Source organism: Rhinolophus sinicus, chromosome 2 (genome assembly GCF_057876585.1).
Source record: "Rhinolophus sinicus isolate RSI-liver-muscle chromosome 2, RSI-T2T, whole genome shotgun sequence".
In the NCBI taxonomy this organism is placed as follows: Eukaryota; Metazoa; Chordata; class Mammalia; order Chiroptera; family Rhinolophidae; genus Rhinolophus; species Rhinolophus sinicus.
Window position 1 is genome coordinate 45,148,053 of NC_142502.1, and position 16,375 is coordinate 45,164,427.

The 16,375-nt window shown below is 41.7% G+C and overlaps 1 protein-coding gene and 1 pseudogene across 3 annotated transcripts in view; one reads left to right on the forward strand and one right to left on the reverse strand.

The window, feature by feature from the left end:
• The window catches only part of CDK19 (cyclin dependent kinase 19), a 130,575-nt gene extending 125,131 nt beyond the window's left edge, over positions 1-5,444 (forward strand). For all 3 annotated transcript variants that reach the window (XM_019735007.3, XM_074333445.2, XM_019735006.3), the window contains one exon: positions 1,053-5,444. In XM_019735007.3, coding sequence (XP_019590566.1) covers positions 1,053-1,184 — 132 coding nt within the window. In that variant the 3' untranslated portion in view covers positions 1,185-5,444. The remainder of the gene's footprint in view (positions 1-1,052) is intronic.
• Positions 5,445-13,307: 7,863 nt separating this feature from the next.
• On the reverse strand, positions 13,308-15,245 carry LOC109449070 (elongation factor 1-alpha 1 pseudogene; annotated as a pseudogene).
• Positions 15,246-16,375: the final 1,130 nt, after the last annotated feature.

Sequence of the window (16,375 nt, forward strand, 5' to 3'; positions counted from 1 at the left end):
TACACCAACACAACGAGTCAGTTACGTAACGTAGGAAGGCTCGCAGCTGAGTTGTTTCTAACCAAGCCTGTCTCGTCACCCTGCTGTCCTGGGCCGGATGCTGCAAGGGCAGGTTGGCAGGCTTGGCACATGGGGTGGGGATCTCGTTGATGTGTCCTTTCTTACACCCCTAGTGCCACCTCAAAGTCATTTAAGTTTTAACTACAAGGAATAGCTTTATTACTTACAGATATTCTTTCCCACTTTGCTCCCAGGAAGAACCAGCCTTCTAAGCATAGCCAAAGACATTGGTTCCAGCGATGCTTATGTTTAACCAGGAACCATATTCTGTAGATGAATTTTCCTTTTACACATTTTTTCATATTTGCCCTGGGTGCTGTGAAGATGAATGTTTCATGTAAAGTAATAAAGCACACTGAATTGAAATGCATTTGTCTCTGCCTTCTCTTGAGGGCATTCTCATGTATGACAATGTCTTTATTCTAAATATGACCTGAAGTTTGTAAAACCCACTGAGTGCTGCTGTGCCTTGCCCAGCCTTGCCTTGCTTTGTCATCTCTGTGGTGCTGCTCATGTCACTCTAGCCTCTGCCTCCGAAAACTCTTTCCTCTAAAAATGATTTCTTACTCACAGCTTTGTTACTTATGAGAAAATGAATAGATGTTAGAATACCATGGACTATGCCAAATTCATTATTCTTGTTTATAAATTGCGTAAATTATATGTGCAAAGAGTAACTAACCCAAATTAGTATAAAGAATAGTGGGTCAGCATAAGTTTCCCCTCTGCCTTTTTAAATTTTTTTTTATTTTGGCCAATGTAGCTTAGCTCCTAAAGAAGTCCAGCCAAACTCTGTGCCTGCCAGAATATGTGGCTACAGTGATGGCAGGCTATGATTTCAAATAAGCAGAATATGAACAAACTAAGTTAGCTGTCAGCTGCCATGGGTCTGCACCAGGCACCTCGGACGAAAACGGCTCGTTGCTCTGTCCCGTTGTGATCAGCATCTCTTCTCTCACCAGTGACTCCCTTTTCCTGTTTCCTTCTCCTAGCACTCCGGTTCTCGCCTGAATTACCAAAGCAGCGTGCAGGGATCTTCTCAGTCCCAGAGCACACTAGGCTACTCCTCCTCGTCTCAGCAGAGCGCGCAGTACCACCCGTCCCACCAGGCCCACCGGTACTGACCGTACTGAAGGCCGCCACTGCCCAGAGCACAGGCTCCAGCAATGTGATGTCTGCATTGAGAAGAACCAAAAATGCAAACTGTGATGCTGTTTACAACTCGTCCACTTAGGAAAACTAGATCCTGAGCATCTTGCAGGACTGACTGATGTCTCTTCTTTATTGACTTAAAGAAGGTTTTTTGTGAAGTTTCCCCGGCACCCTTTCCCTGCATGTGTTCCATTGTGACTTCTCTGATAAAGCGTCTGATCTAATCCCAGCACTTAACTTCTGTAACCTTGAGCATTTTTTTTGAAGGATTTCCTGGTGCACCTTTCTCACGCTGTAGCAATCACTATGATTTATCTTTTCAAAGCTCTTTTAATAGGATTTTAATGTTTTAGAATCAGGACTTCAGTGGTGTATGGTTTTGTACTTCATGAACGGACCTAGCAACGGAGGGAAAAATGCACCTTTTAAAGCACTACGTTGTTTTCACAGAATATAACTGTTTTGCTTATGGAAGTCTTAAACAGAAACTGTCACTGTCCCAAAGTACTTTACTATGGTGTTGTTATTTATCTAGTTTCAGGGAAGGTCTAACAAAAAGACAAGTGGTGGGACAGAGGGAACCTACGACCAAAAACAGCTGAGATCTTTGCAGTTACTACGCTTTACGCTACGAAGACCTGAAGTATGTGGTCATTTTTGTATAATCATTCATGTGGAACCTAGTTCCCAGAAGCATCTTATTCTGAGTAGTATTCAGTAATTAAGAATTATAAATTTAACTTTCATGTAGTTAAGTCTACCTTAAAAAGGGTTTCAAGAGCTTTGATGAACGACTGTCCTTTGGTGACCCGCACCGGAAAGCTGAAGGGAATATTAACTGCACTAGGATTTCTTTAAGGAGTAATGTTGATCAAAGGATGTATTACTTCCCTTTGAAGGAAAAGCTTTTAGTGTGTATTGTACATAAAGTTGGCTTCTCTAAAGAACTGTTGGTTTCTTCACAGGTGGGTCAGCTTGAGTAACTTTCTTACCTAATCAAGGGTACTCAAATAGAAGCCTGCAAATTAATCTGCTTTTAAAATAGAGATCAGTGTTCTCCATTCATATTTGCATTAGGTATAGAGCGACTATTTTTAAAGCATGTTAAAATTTTAGGTTTTTTTTCATTTTAAACTATATTGTGTATGCATAATTTTGCTGTTGTTAACTGAAACTTAATTCTCTCAAGAATCTTTTCATTGCACTGAATGCTTTCTTTTGCCCCTAGGAGAAAACTAATAATTGTGCCTAAAAAACTATGGGCAGATAGTGTATGACTATACTAGATAAAGTGCATATTTGCATTTCCGTGGTCTATGAATTAGAGGCTGGGTTCTTTCTCAGCCAGTGTAAGGAACCCCTCACTCCCAGAGTCACAAGGAAACATAGACGTAGAGCGCCCATTGTAATGTAAGGGACAAGAAATCTGTGTTCTTCCGAATGCTACTAGCAGCACCAGCCTTGTTTAAATGTTTTCCTGAGCTAGAAGAAATAGCTGATTGTTGTATATGCAAGTTATAGGCGTTTTTCTTTTTTACTATTCTTTGTGAACTTATCTACCTGGTTATGATACTCTGGGTCCATACACAAGTAACATAAGATTTCAGACAGAAGCCAGTATACATTTTGCACTATTGATGTGATACTGTGGCCAGCAAGGACCTTACTGATTTCAGCATAATAATGCTTATTAGTGATAAAGACTATGTAGTGACACTCACCAACACTGAAGGGGAAACAGTTGACATGTTCCATTGGAAAGAATTTCTGATTGTCTCCATGGTAATTTACCCCTTCCATTTTTTAAAATGAAAAATGAATAGCCCTCTGCATAATGTAGCTACATGTATGAAGTTCTATCCTGTGCCCTGAAGCCTCACTGTCCAGAGTCATTGGTTTTCAGATGCTCACTGCACCCTCACCACGTGCCCAGTGCCGTGCTGGATGGAAAGTACAAAGGACAAGATGTACTTCCTGTCACGTTGATCAGGAGCTTCTGATCAATTCCATGGAAGGAAGCTCTCCTGGGGAGATCGGCTTATAAATGAAACCAGCCTAGAATATGAAGGTCCTTTTGTTTACTTCTAATTCCACTTGGATAGAGTTACTATTCCAAATTCTGCTCTAAGTGTTATGGAGAGGTTTCTGTGTCTACCTTCCAGAAAGCCAGCGATGAAGTATCAGAACAGGCATTAATGAGTATTTGAAATGTTCACAGCAGCCTTTGTACAATTGAGTGGCCTTTGGTAGGCAGAACACACTCTATTAAGTGGTTGCAGGAAATCAGAATGAAAAGAGAAGCTCTGTCCTAGCCTGAAGGGGAACTTACATTGATTTAATAAAAGACATACCCCAAATCTGTGCATGAACCAAAATGCCATGCCCCTTAATACTTTATAAGCAACTTTGCTATACAGTTCCTGTGATATGTGCTTACATGATCACAGAACTCCCCTGCGTTCCCTGAACATAGTGAATTTTACTGGCAGAACTGATAGAGAAACTGTAAGGGGATTTCATCAGTTGTTCCCAGTCCAGTGTTCTCCAGGATATAGCTAGCTGTCCCCACCAGACTCATGACTGGGTTTCTGGTCTCTGCTGGTACTGGCTTTCCCTCCCGTGTTCCTGCCTCAGAATTGGTGATGCCCACTGGTGCCCATTACCCTCTGAAATACTTGTGCTTTATAATTTCCTTTTCCCCGTAAAGGGGAACAAAGCCTTTAACACACTTCTGGGCCCTGAAACTGTGGGACCTCAGAGGAGAACTGGGAAGCTTTTTGAGGTTAAAATTTACCTTTGTGGTCCCCAAATGACCACACTCCTCTTTGAAAACGTGTTACTTTCATTCCCTGAACATGCAGGGAAGGTCATCCCTTGGCATATGGGAACACCCAAACCAGCAGAGGTTACTGAAAGGAAGGAAGGAATCAAAGTGAAGGTTTTCTGCTCTCCATACTACAAATCAGTTTCGAGTTAGCTTTCTGGTGAGGTGTGTGTGTGTGTAAAGAAAGGATTCTAGAGTTTCAGGTCAGCTGAGCTCAAGGGTAAGATAGCCTGGCGGCAGGGCCGATACGATGAGGCTGAAACAGTCCTTGTGATGAAGTAGATCACGCAGTAACATACAAACACCAAGGACATGTATATTTTTATATCTGTGTGGTTTTAAAACTTTAGTACTTAGCATTTTGACCTTCTGCACTACTCTTTTGCTCTTGTAAACATAATTTACATCTAAGAATGCAAAGGGACGACATTTACCTATGTGTTCACTGCCTCATTCCTGGTAAAGCGACTGTTAGTTGTATGCCTCTAAAATGACGCTGTTTCCTCTGCTAAAGGTGAAAGAAAAGAAAAAAAATAGTTGGACAATAAGACTTGCAACTTAATCTGAATAAATTTATGTAGCAGAAACCATGCAATGAAGGAAAAATTCTATGAAAATTGCAAACCCTAAACTCTGTCTATGATGCTATCTTGATAGGGAAGGGACAACGGCAGTGAAATGGCAGTTAGTGTAAAGGAGGCTTCAAGGATTCAAGTATAAGTAATATTTTATATAAAATGTAGTTTAGGTCCCCATAATCTTCAAGAATAGTCACAAATATCATAAAGCAAAGTTCATTGTTTTAGGATTTTTGAAAAATATGTTGTACCTAAGGCCATATTTACTCTTCTATGCTATCACTGCAAAGGAGTGATATGTATGTATTATATGAAAAAAAACAAAACCCTTAATGCACTGTTATCTCCTAAATATTTAGTAAATTAATACTATTTAATTTTTTTAAAGATTTGTCTGTGTAGACACTAAAAGTATTACACAAAACCTGGACGGAAGATGTCCTTTTTAACAACAATTTAAAGTACTTTTTATATATGTTATGTAGTACATCCTTTCTAAACTGCCTAGTTTGTATTTCCCATAATTCCTATTTGTGAAGTGTACCTGTCCTCGTCTCGCTTTTCAGTCATTTCCTGCACGCATCCCTCTTTCCATAATTACAGAGATGACTGTTTGCTTTCCACACTCTGCTGCGAGGTGTGCGCTCAGCGCCGGCGGCACCCCAGCAAGGCCTGCTCTGTGGGGTGCAGGACAGGCCGCTGCTTTGGAGCCGAGTGTTTCCCGCTTTCGCGTTGTCCTGGCATCCTTCTTGAAATGACTGTTAAAACTAAAATAAATTACATTGCATTTATTTTATATTCTTGGTTGTAATAAAATTCAATTGACTTTGTTTCTGTGTGGATTTTTTAAGTGGAAAAAAAACTCTTGTTAGCAATTTTCATGTTAAAATTCGATCTGTGTGCCTAGAAGCCTTGCAGATTACACTTGTCCTGCAGCAATGCGAAGTCCCCTTGTGAGTGGCCGTATGCTATTTTGTTCAGGCTGTTTATGATGTCACATAACCACAGAGGCAGGGCCCGCCAATACCTCCGAAGCAAAATTACAGTTTTTTAAACATCTCTAGGGGAAACATCCTTTTTTTAAAAAAAGAAAATTACAATGATGTTTTAAAAAAACAAACAAATAGGCAGCATTTTGTGGGTAGAGTGGCGCTGGGCGTTTTTCCTTTTATAAGAACGTTCTCTTATACCTGGCTGCCCCTTATAATTTACTTGATGAATCTCTATGGTTATTCCAACAGTCAAAGGCATCATGGAGTGAACGGAAGAATGTGTAAGTGACAAACACAAAACTTCCATTTATATTTAAAATAGACATTGCACATACCCAACTGTTTCACTGCTTGGCACAGATTGATTTTTCAAAGTGTGCTGGCTGTAGGGTGGAGCTTGTCTTGTTCTTTGGCCACAGCTGCCTTTCTAACCAGCCCCCGGGGTAAGACAAAGTGGATGACTGCACAAACCCTTTGCCACTCTGTGGAGAATAAGTTGGAAGTACGGGTCTATCTCCCTCGCCAAGTGTAAGTTCTTTGTGGACAGGGCCTGGGTTTTACTGCTCCTGCACTCCCGGCAGCTGGTAGGCTGCCCAACGCAGCAGATAATTAATACGGCAAGTCATTGGCCTCCCTTGTCCACTGGCATAGAATTCCTGATCATTTAATGCGCCATATTTGTATATGGACAGGGGTGAACAAATGTAATTTTGTTCCATGATTAGTGAGAATGCTAGAGATAGGCATCCACTTTCTTAAAATATTTTCGGCTGCAAAGTTGTAATAAAATCACACCCCAAAGGAACAGTCTAAATTGCATTTGAAAAAAAATTAAGCCATGTTTGCCACACTTGCTAATCTTTAGAAGCCATCTTTCATCTGGCTGCCTAGAGGAAGGCATGTTCTAGCCTTACACAGCAGCTTTTTATCTAGCAGGCAGTAGGAAGCCAGCTTGGAAGCAACACAAACCTAACAGGAAAATTTGTTCATTTGATCTAAATGAAAATATAATACGGGGAAAGATATGAAAATATTGACTTAAAGCAGTAAACTATATTTAGCACATTCCTTTTGCTTTTTTGTACGTTTTTTGCTCAGACTTTTCCAGAAACGGCTGCTAAATTTTTCACACAAAGATGCTATTATGGACTGAATGTGCCCCCCACACACACACCTAAATTCTTATGTTGAAGCCTTTATCTCCAGTTTGGCTGCATTGGAGATGGGGCCTTTATGGACATAATTAAGGTTAAATGAGGTCTCAAGGGTGGGGCCCTGATCCAATAGGATTTGAGTCCTTGTAAGAAGGGAGCAGAGAGCTCTCTTCCCCTCTCCCCTGACCCCTCTCCCTTCTTTCTCCTCACTTCTCTCCCTTCCCTCCCTTCTTCTGTCTTCCTCCCTTCCTCCCCCTCCCCCTGCAACCTCCTCACCATGTGAGGACACAGCAAGAAGGTGACCAGACATCTATAAACCAGGAAGATAGCCTTCACCGGAAACAAGCCTGCCAGACCTTTATCTTGGACTTCCAGCCTCCAGAACTGTGAGAAAATAAATTTCTATTGTTTAAGCCACCCAGTCTGTAGTATTTGGTTATAGCATCCTGAGCAGAGTCATAAATTTTGGTACCAAGAAGTGAAGTGTTGCTGTAACAAGTACCTAAAAATATAGAAGGGGCTTTGGAACGGGGTAAGGGGTAGAGAGGTTAGAAGAGTTTTGATGTGCACGCTAGAAATATAAAATGTTAAAGACAATTTTAGTGAGGGGAGGGCTCAGAAAGAAAAAGAGGTGAAGAGAAAGCTTTCATCTTTTTTTAAGCATTCAAGATTTGGCCATTTTTTATTTTATTTTTTTTTCTTTGGGGGGAGGGAAGGGGAACAGGACTTTATTGGGGAACAGTGTGTACTTCCAGGACTTTTTTCCAAGTCAAGTTGTTGTCCTTTCAATCTTAGTTGTGGAGGGCGCAGCTCAGCTCCAGGTCCAGTTGCCGTTTCTAGTTGCAGGGGGCGCAGCCCACCATCCCTTGTGGGAGTCGAACCGGCAACCTTGTGGTTGAGAGGACGCGCTCCATCCGGGAGCTCAGCGGGAGCTCAGCTCAAGGTGCCATGTTCAATTTTAGTTGCAGGGGGTGCTGCCCACCATCTCTTGCGGGACTCGAGGAATTGAACTGGCAACCTTGTGGTTGAGAGCCCACTGGCCCATGTGGGAATCAAACCAGCAGCCTTCGGAGTTAGGAGCATGGAGCTCTAACCGCCTGAGCCACCGGGCTGGCCCCGAAAGCTTTCATCTTGCTAGATAATACACAAATAATCATGTGCAGAATGTTGGTAGAAATGGACATGAAAGACCATTGTAATGAGATCTCACGGAAATGAGGAACAGGTAATTGGAAACTGGAGAAAAGGCAATCCTTGTTACACAGTGACAAAGAACTTGGCTGAATTGTGTTGTGTTTTGTGGAAGGTAAGAATTCTTGAGTGATGAAATTGCTGTAAGAAAGATCTCTTATGGTAGTGGGGAAGATGGACTGGATAGGGCCCACTCAGAGAGAGCATGTCGGAAGGCAGACTTGGGATTAAGAAGACAAACTTGAAACATTTCGTACTTTTGCCTTCCTCTGGGCTTCTCTGCATTCATTTCTCTACCTGCTTTGGTTGGTCCTAGAAACCCCTTTGAAAGATCTGGGTCTTCCAAGCAAACGCTGTCATGTAACAAGCTTTCCTTATTGGTTGTAAGACTGACCTAAATTAATTGAAACCTGTAGACCTCGAGTTATAAACAAGGTGTGAAAGATTTGATTGAATTCAGATGCAGCTGCCATATTTGATTGTAACTGATTAAATTTATCTTTTCTTTATTGACATAATTCATAAGCAGTAAAATGCAGAGATCTTAAGGGTGCAGTTCAAATGCCTTTGTGAACTGTATACATCCATGTAAATAAAACCCAAAGCAAAACATAGAACAATTTATTTCCATCATTCCGGAAAGGTCTCTCATTCTCCTTTCTAGTCAATACCCTCGCACCCCCCCACCCCCTACCCCCCTACACACAGGCAGCCACTGTTCTGATTTCTAGCACCATATATTCATTTTGTCTTTTTAGAATTTCATACAAATGCAGTCATACAGTTTGTAGTCTTTTGTGTCTGAATTCTTGGGCGCAACATAATGGTTTTGAGAATCATATCAGTAATTTCTTTTTGTTGCTGACTAATATTCTATTGTATAAGTATAACACAACTTGTTTAGTCATTTTGTTGATGGACATTTGGGTTTCCTGTTTGGGGTTATTATAAATAAAGCCACTATGAACATTTTTGTATAAGTTTTGTTGTGGACATTTTCTTGAGCATACTTAAAACTGGAATTGTTAGGTCATATAGGATGGGTGTGTATTTTTCAAAGAAATTGCCAGAGTTTTCTGATATTTGTACCATTTTATACTCTGCAAGTAATATATAAATTGAGAGATAATTTTTGTTTTAAGCTACCAAGTTTGTGGTAATTTGTTATAGCAACAATTAGAAAACTAATACAGATTTTGGTCACGATGTATTATCATTTTTCTAATTTGCTGGGTTTGATTTGCTAATATTTTGTTAAGGATTTTTGCATCTACAGAAGGTGCCAAAAAATGTGTACACATTTTAAGAAAGGAAAACTGTATTAAAATTGTAATATTCAATATATACTGATAACAAAAGATGAATACAAGTAATGTGTATACATTTTTTTGGCATCCCTGGCATATTCATGAAGGATATTGGTCTATAATTTTCTTGTGAGGTCCTTATCATGTTTGGTACCAGGATTCTGTAGCACAAGATCTGGGAAATGTTCTCTCTTTCTGTTCTCTGAAAGAGTTTGTGCAGTATTTGTACAGCAGGTCAATAACATCATTTCACGCAATGTCATTTTGTTATAACGTTGATGAGGAAAAAAAAATCTATTCCCAGTCAGGGCCACTGGAGTTTGCATATTCTCGTGTCTGCGTGGGTTTTCTGCAGGGACTCCGGTTTCCTCCCACATCCCAAAGATGTGCACGTGAGGTGAACTGCCGTGTCTACACTGTCCCGGGCTGAGTGAGTGAGGGTGTGCGTGTGAACGTGCCCTAGAAGGGAAGGGCCTCCTGTCCAGGGTGCGTTCCCGCTGGGAGCCCTGGGCGGCCACTGTGAACTACAATAAGTGGGCTGGAAAAGAATGACTTATTTTTATTAATCTTTCTTAAATGTATATATAGCTCACATGAATTTCAGTGTTTAACATTGAAAATGTTTTGGGTTTTTATTTAGAAGTTTGGAAATGTTTTTGTGACCAGAAATATGCCATAGGAACTTAACTCTTATTTATATCAACTAGCCCATGGTAAAATTGGTTTCGTCATACGTTGTTTCACTTAAAGTTGCACTTTCTAAGAACCTACCAACGATGTTAAGTGAGGACCCACTGTATTATTTCTTCCTTAAATATGTAGTAGAAGACACCAGTGAGGCCTTCTGGGCTTGGAGTTTTCTTTATGAGAAACATTTTAATCATAAATTTGATTAAAGGATATAGAGCTATACAGATTTTCTATTTTTCTTGAGTCAGTTTGGTTAAGTTGTATTTTTCAATGAATTTATTTCATCTAAGTTGTAATGTAAATATTTCTCTTAAGATACATGCTTAGACATGAAATTGTCAAGTCAAAAGGAACAAGCATTTTAAATTATGGTGTTTTATTGAGCAAACATTTCCCAAGCACTTCCTGTATGCATTTTACATGAATTAACTCATGTAATTCTCACAGGTATATGAGGTGGGCACATGAGGTGGTCCCCATTTTTCATAAAGGAAAAACAAAATGGAGACAGGTTAAGTAACTTGTGTAGGTCGCACAGCCGATAAGCATCAGAGCCAAGCTCCTAACCTTGTGTACACGTGGTTCTCAAAGTGAACTCCCTGGACCAGCAGCGTCAGCATCTGGGAACTTGTGGGAAATGCAGATCCTCAGGCCCCACCTCGTACCACTGGGTCAGAAACTCTGGGGCGGGGCCCAGACATTTGTGTTGTAATGAGCCTCCAGGTGGCTCTGAGGCACGCTGAAGTCTGAGATCCACTGACCCGGACCACACTTTGCTCATACACTCCCAAATTCCCTTCCAAAGGGCTCTGTTAATTTACCTTCACAATAGTACAAGGAGAGGACCCATATCTCTTGGCCTTATGAAAACTCACTATGAGGAATCTTTCAATTATATACCAGTCTGACAAAGAGTAGTGTCTTGTGTCTTTAAAAAAAGTGTTCCGGGCCTCTTTGCAGGGGGAGAGTCAGGTTCTGTCCCATCTCCTGCCCGGCTTGCACCTCCTCTTCTCTGCATGGCTCTGGCTCCACTGACCTCCGTTTTTTTGGGGGTTCTCAATCCTAGTACTTCTCGCTAGGCAACCATATGCTTGAGTGCTAAATTAACCTCATTCTTTGAGAGTAGGGAGAAGCGAATAGTGTATCTTAATATAAATACAAAAAAAAATTTTGTTTGTTTGTTGAGCCTGAAATGCAAAGTCCTTTTCAGCTTTTGTGAATGACAGTCCTTTTCTAAATTGTGCATTTTTCTTGGACCTCTGTGTGCCTCTTAGCCCCATGGTCGTGTGCTGACATCAGGGAGGATGGCGGGTCTTGGAACTGGGACTTCAAGTCACCTCCAGTGACAGCCTCAGAAATATGTGGGGGAGACTAACCCCCAGTCGCGACATGTTTTTGAGAGGGGATACCTTTCTCATGTCCAAGAGCAGAAAATCCTTGATGGACCAAGGGTCCCCATGAGTTGATTTCATGGTGTTTCCCATTATATTTTCACCACATTGAGCTGGTTAAATCTCACATGGCTAATTCCCACTTATGGTCCCTAATAATTACTGAATTGTAATGCTCACTTCCACATCAGCCATATCAACATGGCATGACAGAAAGAACATGAATTTTGGAGACAAACTTAAGCTTGAAACACAGCCCTTCTACCTCTGAGCTGTGTGGCCTTGGATAAGGTACTGAACCTCTCTGATCTTGTTTTAATATCTACAAAATGCCCAAAGTAGCATATACCTTATAGAGTTTAAGGATTAAATGAGATAATATGTGGTGTGCCCATCAGCATACCTGACCCATAGAAGACTCTCAATAAATGTGGATTCCATTGGTTTTCTCTTCCCTCTGCAATTTCTATAAGCTTGAATGAGTGTTTCTAGTGTAAACAAGAAGTTAATACCCTTTATGCCCTTCAATTGATGATCTCTCTTTTGACAAAAGATGACATCCACATCTGTGCAAACTATTAGATCAGCCATTTGAAGACCAAGGACACTACCCTTCATGCCAGAAAGTAAGTACTCGTACACTCTTCTAAGCAGAGGGCTGTGTAAGAGGCACCAGGGATCCGGTTCTGTAATGAAACTGTCAAAAACTGAGGGACCCTTTCATTGTGTTTTTGGTGGTATCACCCATCGTCTCTTTTTTTCTCCCCCTACCTCAACAAGCAGTTCGCTAAACTGTGTTTCCATACCATTTATAGCTGTAGTTATACCAATGAGAGCGCAGCTATCATTTCTGGACATGCAATTGCAACATGAAGCAGAAGCCACCCACCAAGTTTGGATCCAAAGAGAACATAATTCCTCCATTTCCCCCCTGTGGTTCTCAGAAATTACCATCTGTACTTCCAACACTGAGTGATCAGCTCTCATAGAGGCCTGGCCCAGAGATTTGCAGAACTCCTCAACGATCAATACTTCTTCTGTACCACTCATGCGAGAAAGTTTGCCAGGAACAAAACTAACTCCTGACTTTTGCTTTTTAGCCCTCACAAGCGAGGTTTGGAAGGTCTGGCCCACTAAGGAGAGAGGAGGGAAGCGAGAAAGAAACCGATGCCCTCTCTGCAAGTGGAAAGCACAAGGCAGCCCCCTGAGCAGAGCAGCCCTTCATGGGTGAGTCTGGCAGTTTCTAGGAAGTGCCACGGTGGGAAGGCCTGACGGAGTGGGAGCAGAGCACTCTGGTCCAAGCTCCAATAAGCACAGTTCCCTTCCAGAAAGTCCTGCACTTGGGAGAAACTGCTGGAAGCATCATCCAAATTGAGCAAGGCAGGGCCACAAGGCCAAAGGAAAGAGAACGTCCAAGTGAAAACGGGAGGGAACAGAAGAGGTGGCCACAAAACCCAAAGGCATTTTCTTCCCTAAGGTATTTGTAGAAACTTGTTAAGCTTTTTAAATCATGAGCATTTCAGTTCTACCCACGTATCTAAAAATCTTTTTTAAAAAACACACTTACTTGATTTTCCAATAGCTTAAAAAATTCTACGCATTTTTTCTTATAAACAAGGAATAGATTTCTATTTTCTTCTCCACCCACACTATGTATATAAAAGGTCTTTGAGCGTGAACAAGCTGCCAAGCATTGATCGTAATATATGTGTGTACATAGTTTTCATATATAATTACTTATTTGCAATTCATGGGAATTTCCATATGCAGATGACCCAAAAGGGAACTATGGGTTAAGCGGGGTCTCTTGCCAACTAAATTATGTGAAAAGGTCTTGTACATTGTTTGTAACATGTCCTTTATTTCTAGTGAGGACGGGACAAAGGAAAATAAGATTTTTTTTTCTCATTAAACTTTGTTTTAATGGATCTCAAAATTCTGTGACAGATTTTGGGGGAAGTTGTTTCACATTAAAAAGTAGTGATTTTAAAAACTAATAACTTAAAAACTGCCACACACAAAAAACAAATGATCCACAAAACATTCTCCTTTCCTTCTGAAGATTTTACAATGCATTGTAATCATTGACCAGTCTTTTGCTATTACACTTAAATGGCCAATGGAGACAAACAGCTCTGAGACCGTTCTCCCACCACTGATTAAGACGGGGCTGGCAGGTATCGGGGATAATATTCCTTTAGCCTTCTGAGCTTTCTGGGCAGACGTGGTGACCTTGCCAGCTCCAGCTGCTTTCTTGTCCACTGCTTTGATGACACCCACAGCAACTGTCTGTCTCATGTCACGAACAGCACAACGGCCCAGAGGAGGGTAGTCAGAGAAGCTCTCAACACCCATGACCTTGCCAGGAACCGTGTCAATGATGGCAGCATCACCAGATTTCAAAACCTTAGGGCCATCTTCCAACTTTTTCCCTGAATGACGATCAACCTTCTCCTTCAGCTCAGCAAATCTGGAAGCAATGTGAGCTGTGTGACAATCGAGCACAGGTGCATTTCCAGCACTGATTTGGCATGGATGGTTCAGGAGAATCACCTGAGCTGTGAAACCAGCTGCCCCATTGGTGGATCATGTTAGCCGTCACCAGCCACTTTGCCTTGACAGACATCTTTGACAGACACATTCTTGACATTGAAGCCCTCATTGTCCCCAGGAAGAGCTTCACTCAAAGCTGCGTGGTACATTTCAGCAGACTTTACTTCAGTTGTAACGTTGATGGCAGCAAAGGTGACCACCATGCCGGGTCTGAGAACACCAGTGTCCACTCAGCCCACAGGGACAGAACCAACACCACCAATTCTGTAGACATCCTGGAGGGGCAGATGCAAGGGCTTGTCGGTTGGACGAGTTAGTGGCAAGATGCAATACAGAGCTCCAGGCAACATGGTTCCACTGGCATTGCCATCCTTATGGGTGACTTTCCTGTATGTTAACACTTGGCATGTTAGCACTTGGCTCCAGCATGTTGTCACCATTCCAACCAGAAATGGGCACAAATGCTACCATGTCAGGGTTGTAGCCAGTTTCCTCAATGTATGAGCTGACTTCCTTAACAATTTCCTCGTATCTCTGCTGGCTGTAGGGAGGCTCAGTGGAATCCATTTTGTTAACACCCACAATTAGTTGTTTCACACCCAGTGTGTAAGCCAGAAGCACAGGCTCACGGGTCTGCCCGTCCCTGGAGACACCTGCTTCACATTCACCAGCACCAGCAGCAACAATCAAGACAGCACAGTCGGCCTGAGAGGTGCCTAGAATCAGGTTTTGCTAAAGTCTCGGGGTCCTGGGGCATCAGTGATGGTCACATACTACTTGCTGGTCTCGAATTTCCACAGGGAGCTCTCAGTGGTGAGCCCATGCTCACGTTAAGCTTTCAGTTCATCCAAGACCCAGGCAGACTTGAAGGAGCCCTTTCCCATCTCAGCAGCCTCCTTCTCAAATGTTTCGATAGTTCTTTGGTCAATCCCAGCACATCTGTAGGTCAGATGGCCAATAGTCGTAGACTTGCTGGAATCTACATGTCCAGTGACAATGACGTTAATATGTGTCTTTTCCTTTCCCATTAGGCTTAGGTTTAGTGGTGGTTTTCATCACACCTGGGTTCTGGTTGCAAAAACGGAAGGAAAACAAGTTTCTAAGCAGAAATTCAGGGTGTATCTCATGTAATTTTAATACTGTTTGGTAACTGTTCTTGTGAAGTTCCCCTGTACATTTAGCTATTCTGTTATCTTTTTAATATTTGGACTTGTATCTTGACACCAACTAGGTAGTGTACTTGTTAAAGCAAGAATCATATTTCTCGTTTTGTTCACCTTTGAAATGGCCGGGGCCTTGTACATACAATGAATGTTCAATACATTTGCCAAGTGAGTAATAGAAGATTCAGGTTGGGCGTACGGAACAACTTCCTAAACTGAAAATGTTCTAATTGGTTAGTGACCTAAGTGAGGCCACATACTCTCACTGTTGGAAACTAGTCACCGTTATGTTGCCCTTGGAGTGGTTTAAGTATCATGTGACTTGGATAGTATCTTTGGATTTTTCTTGTCCCTGTGTTCTGTGGGAAAACAAAAATAATAGAAAGGCTGGACATCTTATCTGGAACTCACCCTGGGCAACAGAATTAACTTTTGTTTGCTCCAAAGGCTAAGTAATAAAAACAATGGATCTAGAATCTAGATCTTTTCACCAGATCTAGTTTCAGCAAATGAGTGGGTCTCCAGCCGAACCACAGCCACCACACCCTTTCTAATGCACAGAAGGGAACAAATGAATTCTGCAAAGTTTTTATGCGCTTTTTTAAAAAAGTAGCAAGACATACAAAAGTCAAACTGTCTAAAATTACTCTTCTAAAAGCATTTGCACATAAAACTCACTAACACCTAAATCCAACTTAAAATGCTGCTATGAAAGCTAAATGAATCTCCAGCATCCAACCCAGTGTCTCACAAACAGATGTTTCAGGGAGCACCGCTTCTGTTGGCTTGTTCAGAGGCTTTCACGAACAACAGTGTGCATGGTCAAATACATCTGGAAATTTCTGGGTTAAACACAAAGTACAGGCTTTCTCAGAGTCTTCAATACGCTGATGACGTGAATTTCCACGAAGGTGATTTGGTGCCCCCTTGTCCAAGTTTATTTGACCAAAGAACTCCTCTTCCCTGCACTTCTGAAGAAGGCTCTGTAGACAGCAGTTTGCAAGCCTCTGGTTTTGCTGTCAGAGCCTGATTTGTTCACTCTGTCCGGAGCGGCCGTCTCCTTCCACGGAAGATGGGCCTGTCCTCAGCTCTGCAGGATGAATACTGGTGGGACCAAACCCAACACATTGGTCATTCCCTTGGCAAGCCATTGGTTCAAGCACGGACATGTAATGCAACTGTGGCCAATAAAATGTGAGGGAAAACCTTCACGGGATTTTCTAAGAGGATTAGTTTCAAGCTTAAAAAGATAACCAAGATAGAAACATTCCATTTTTTCTTTCTAGACTTCGATATATAAGCTGGCAACTGAGGCAGCCA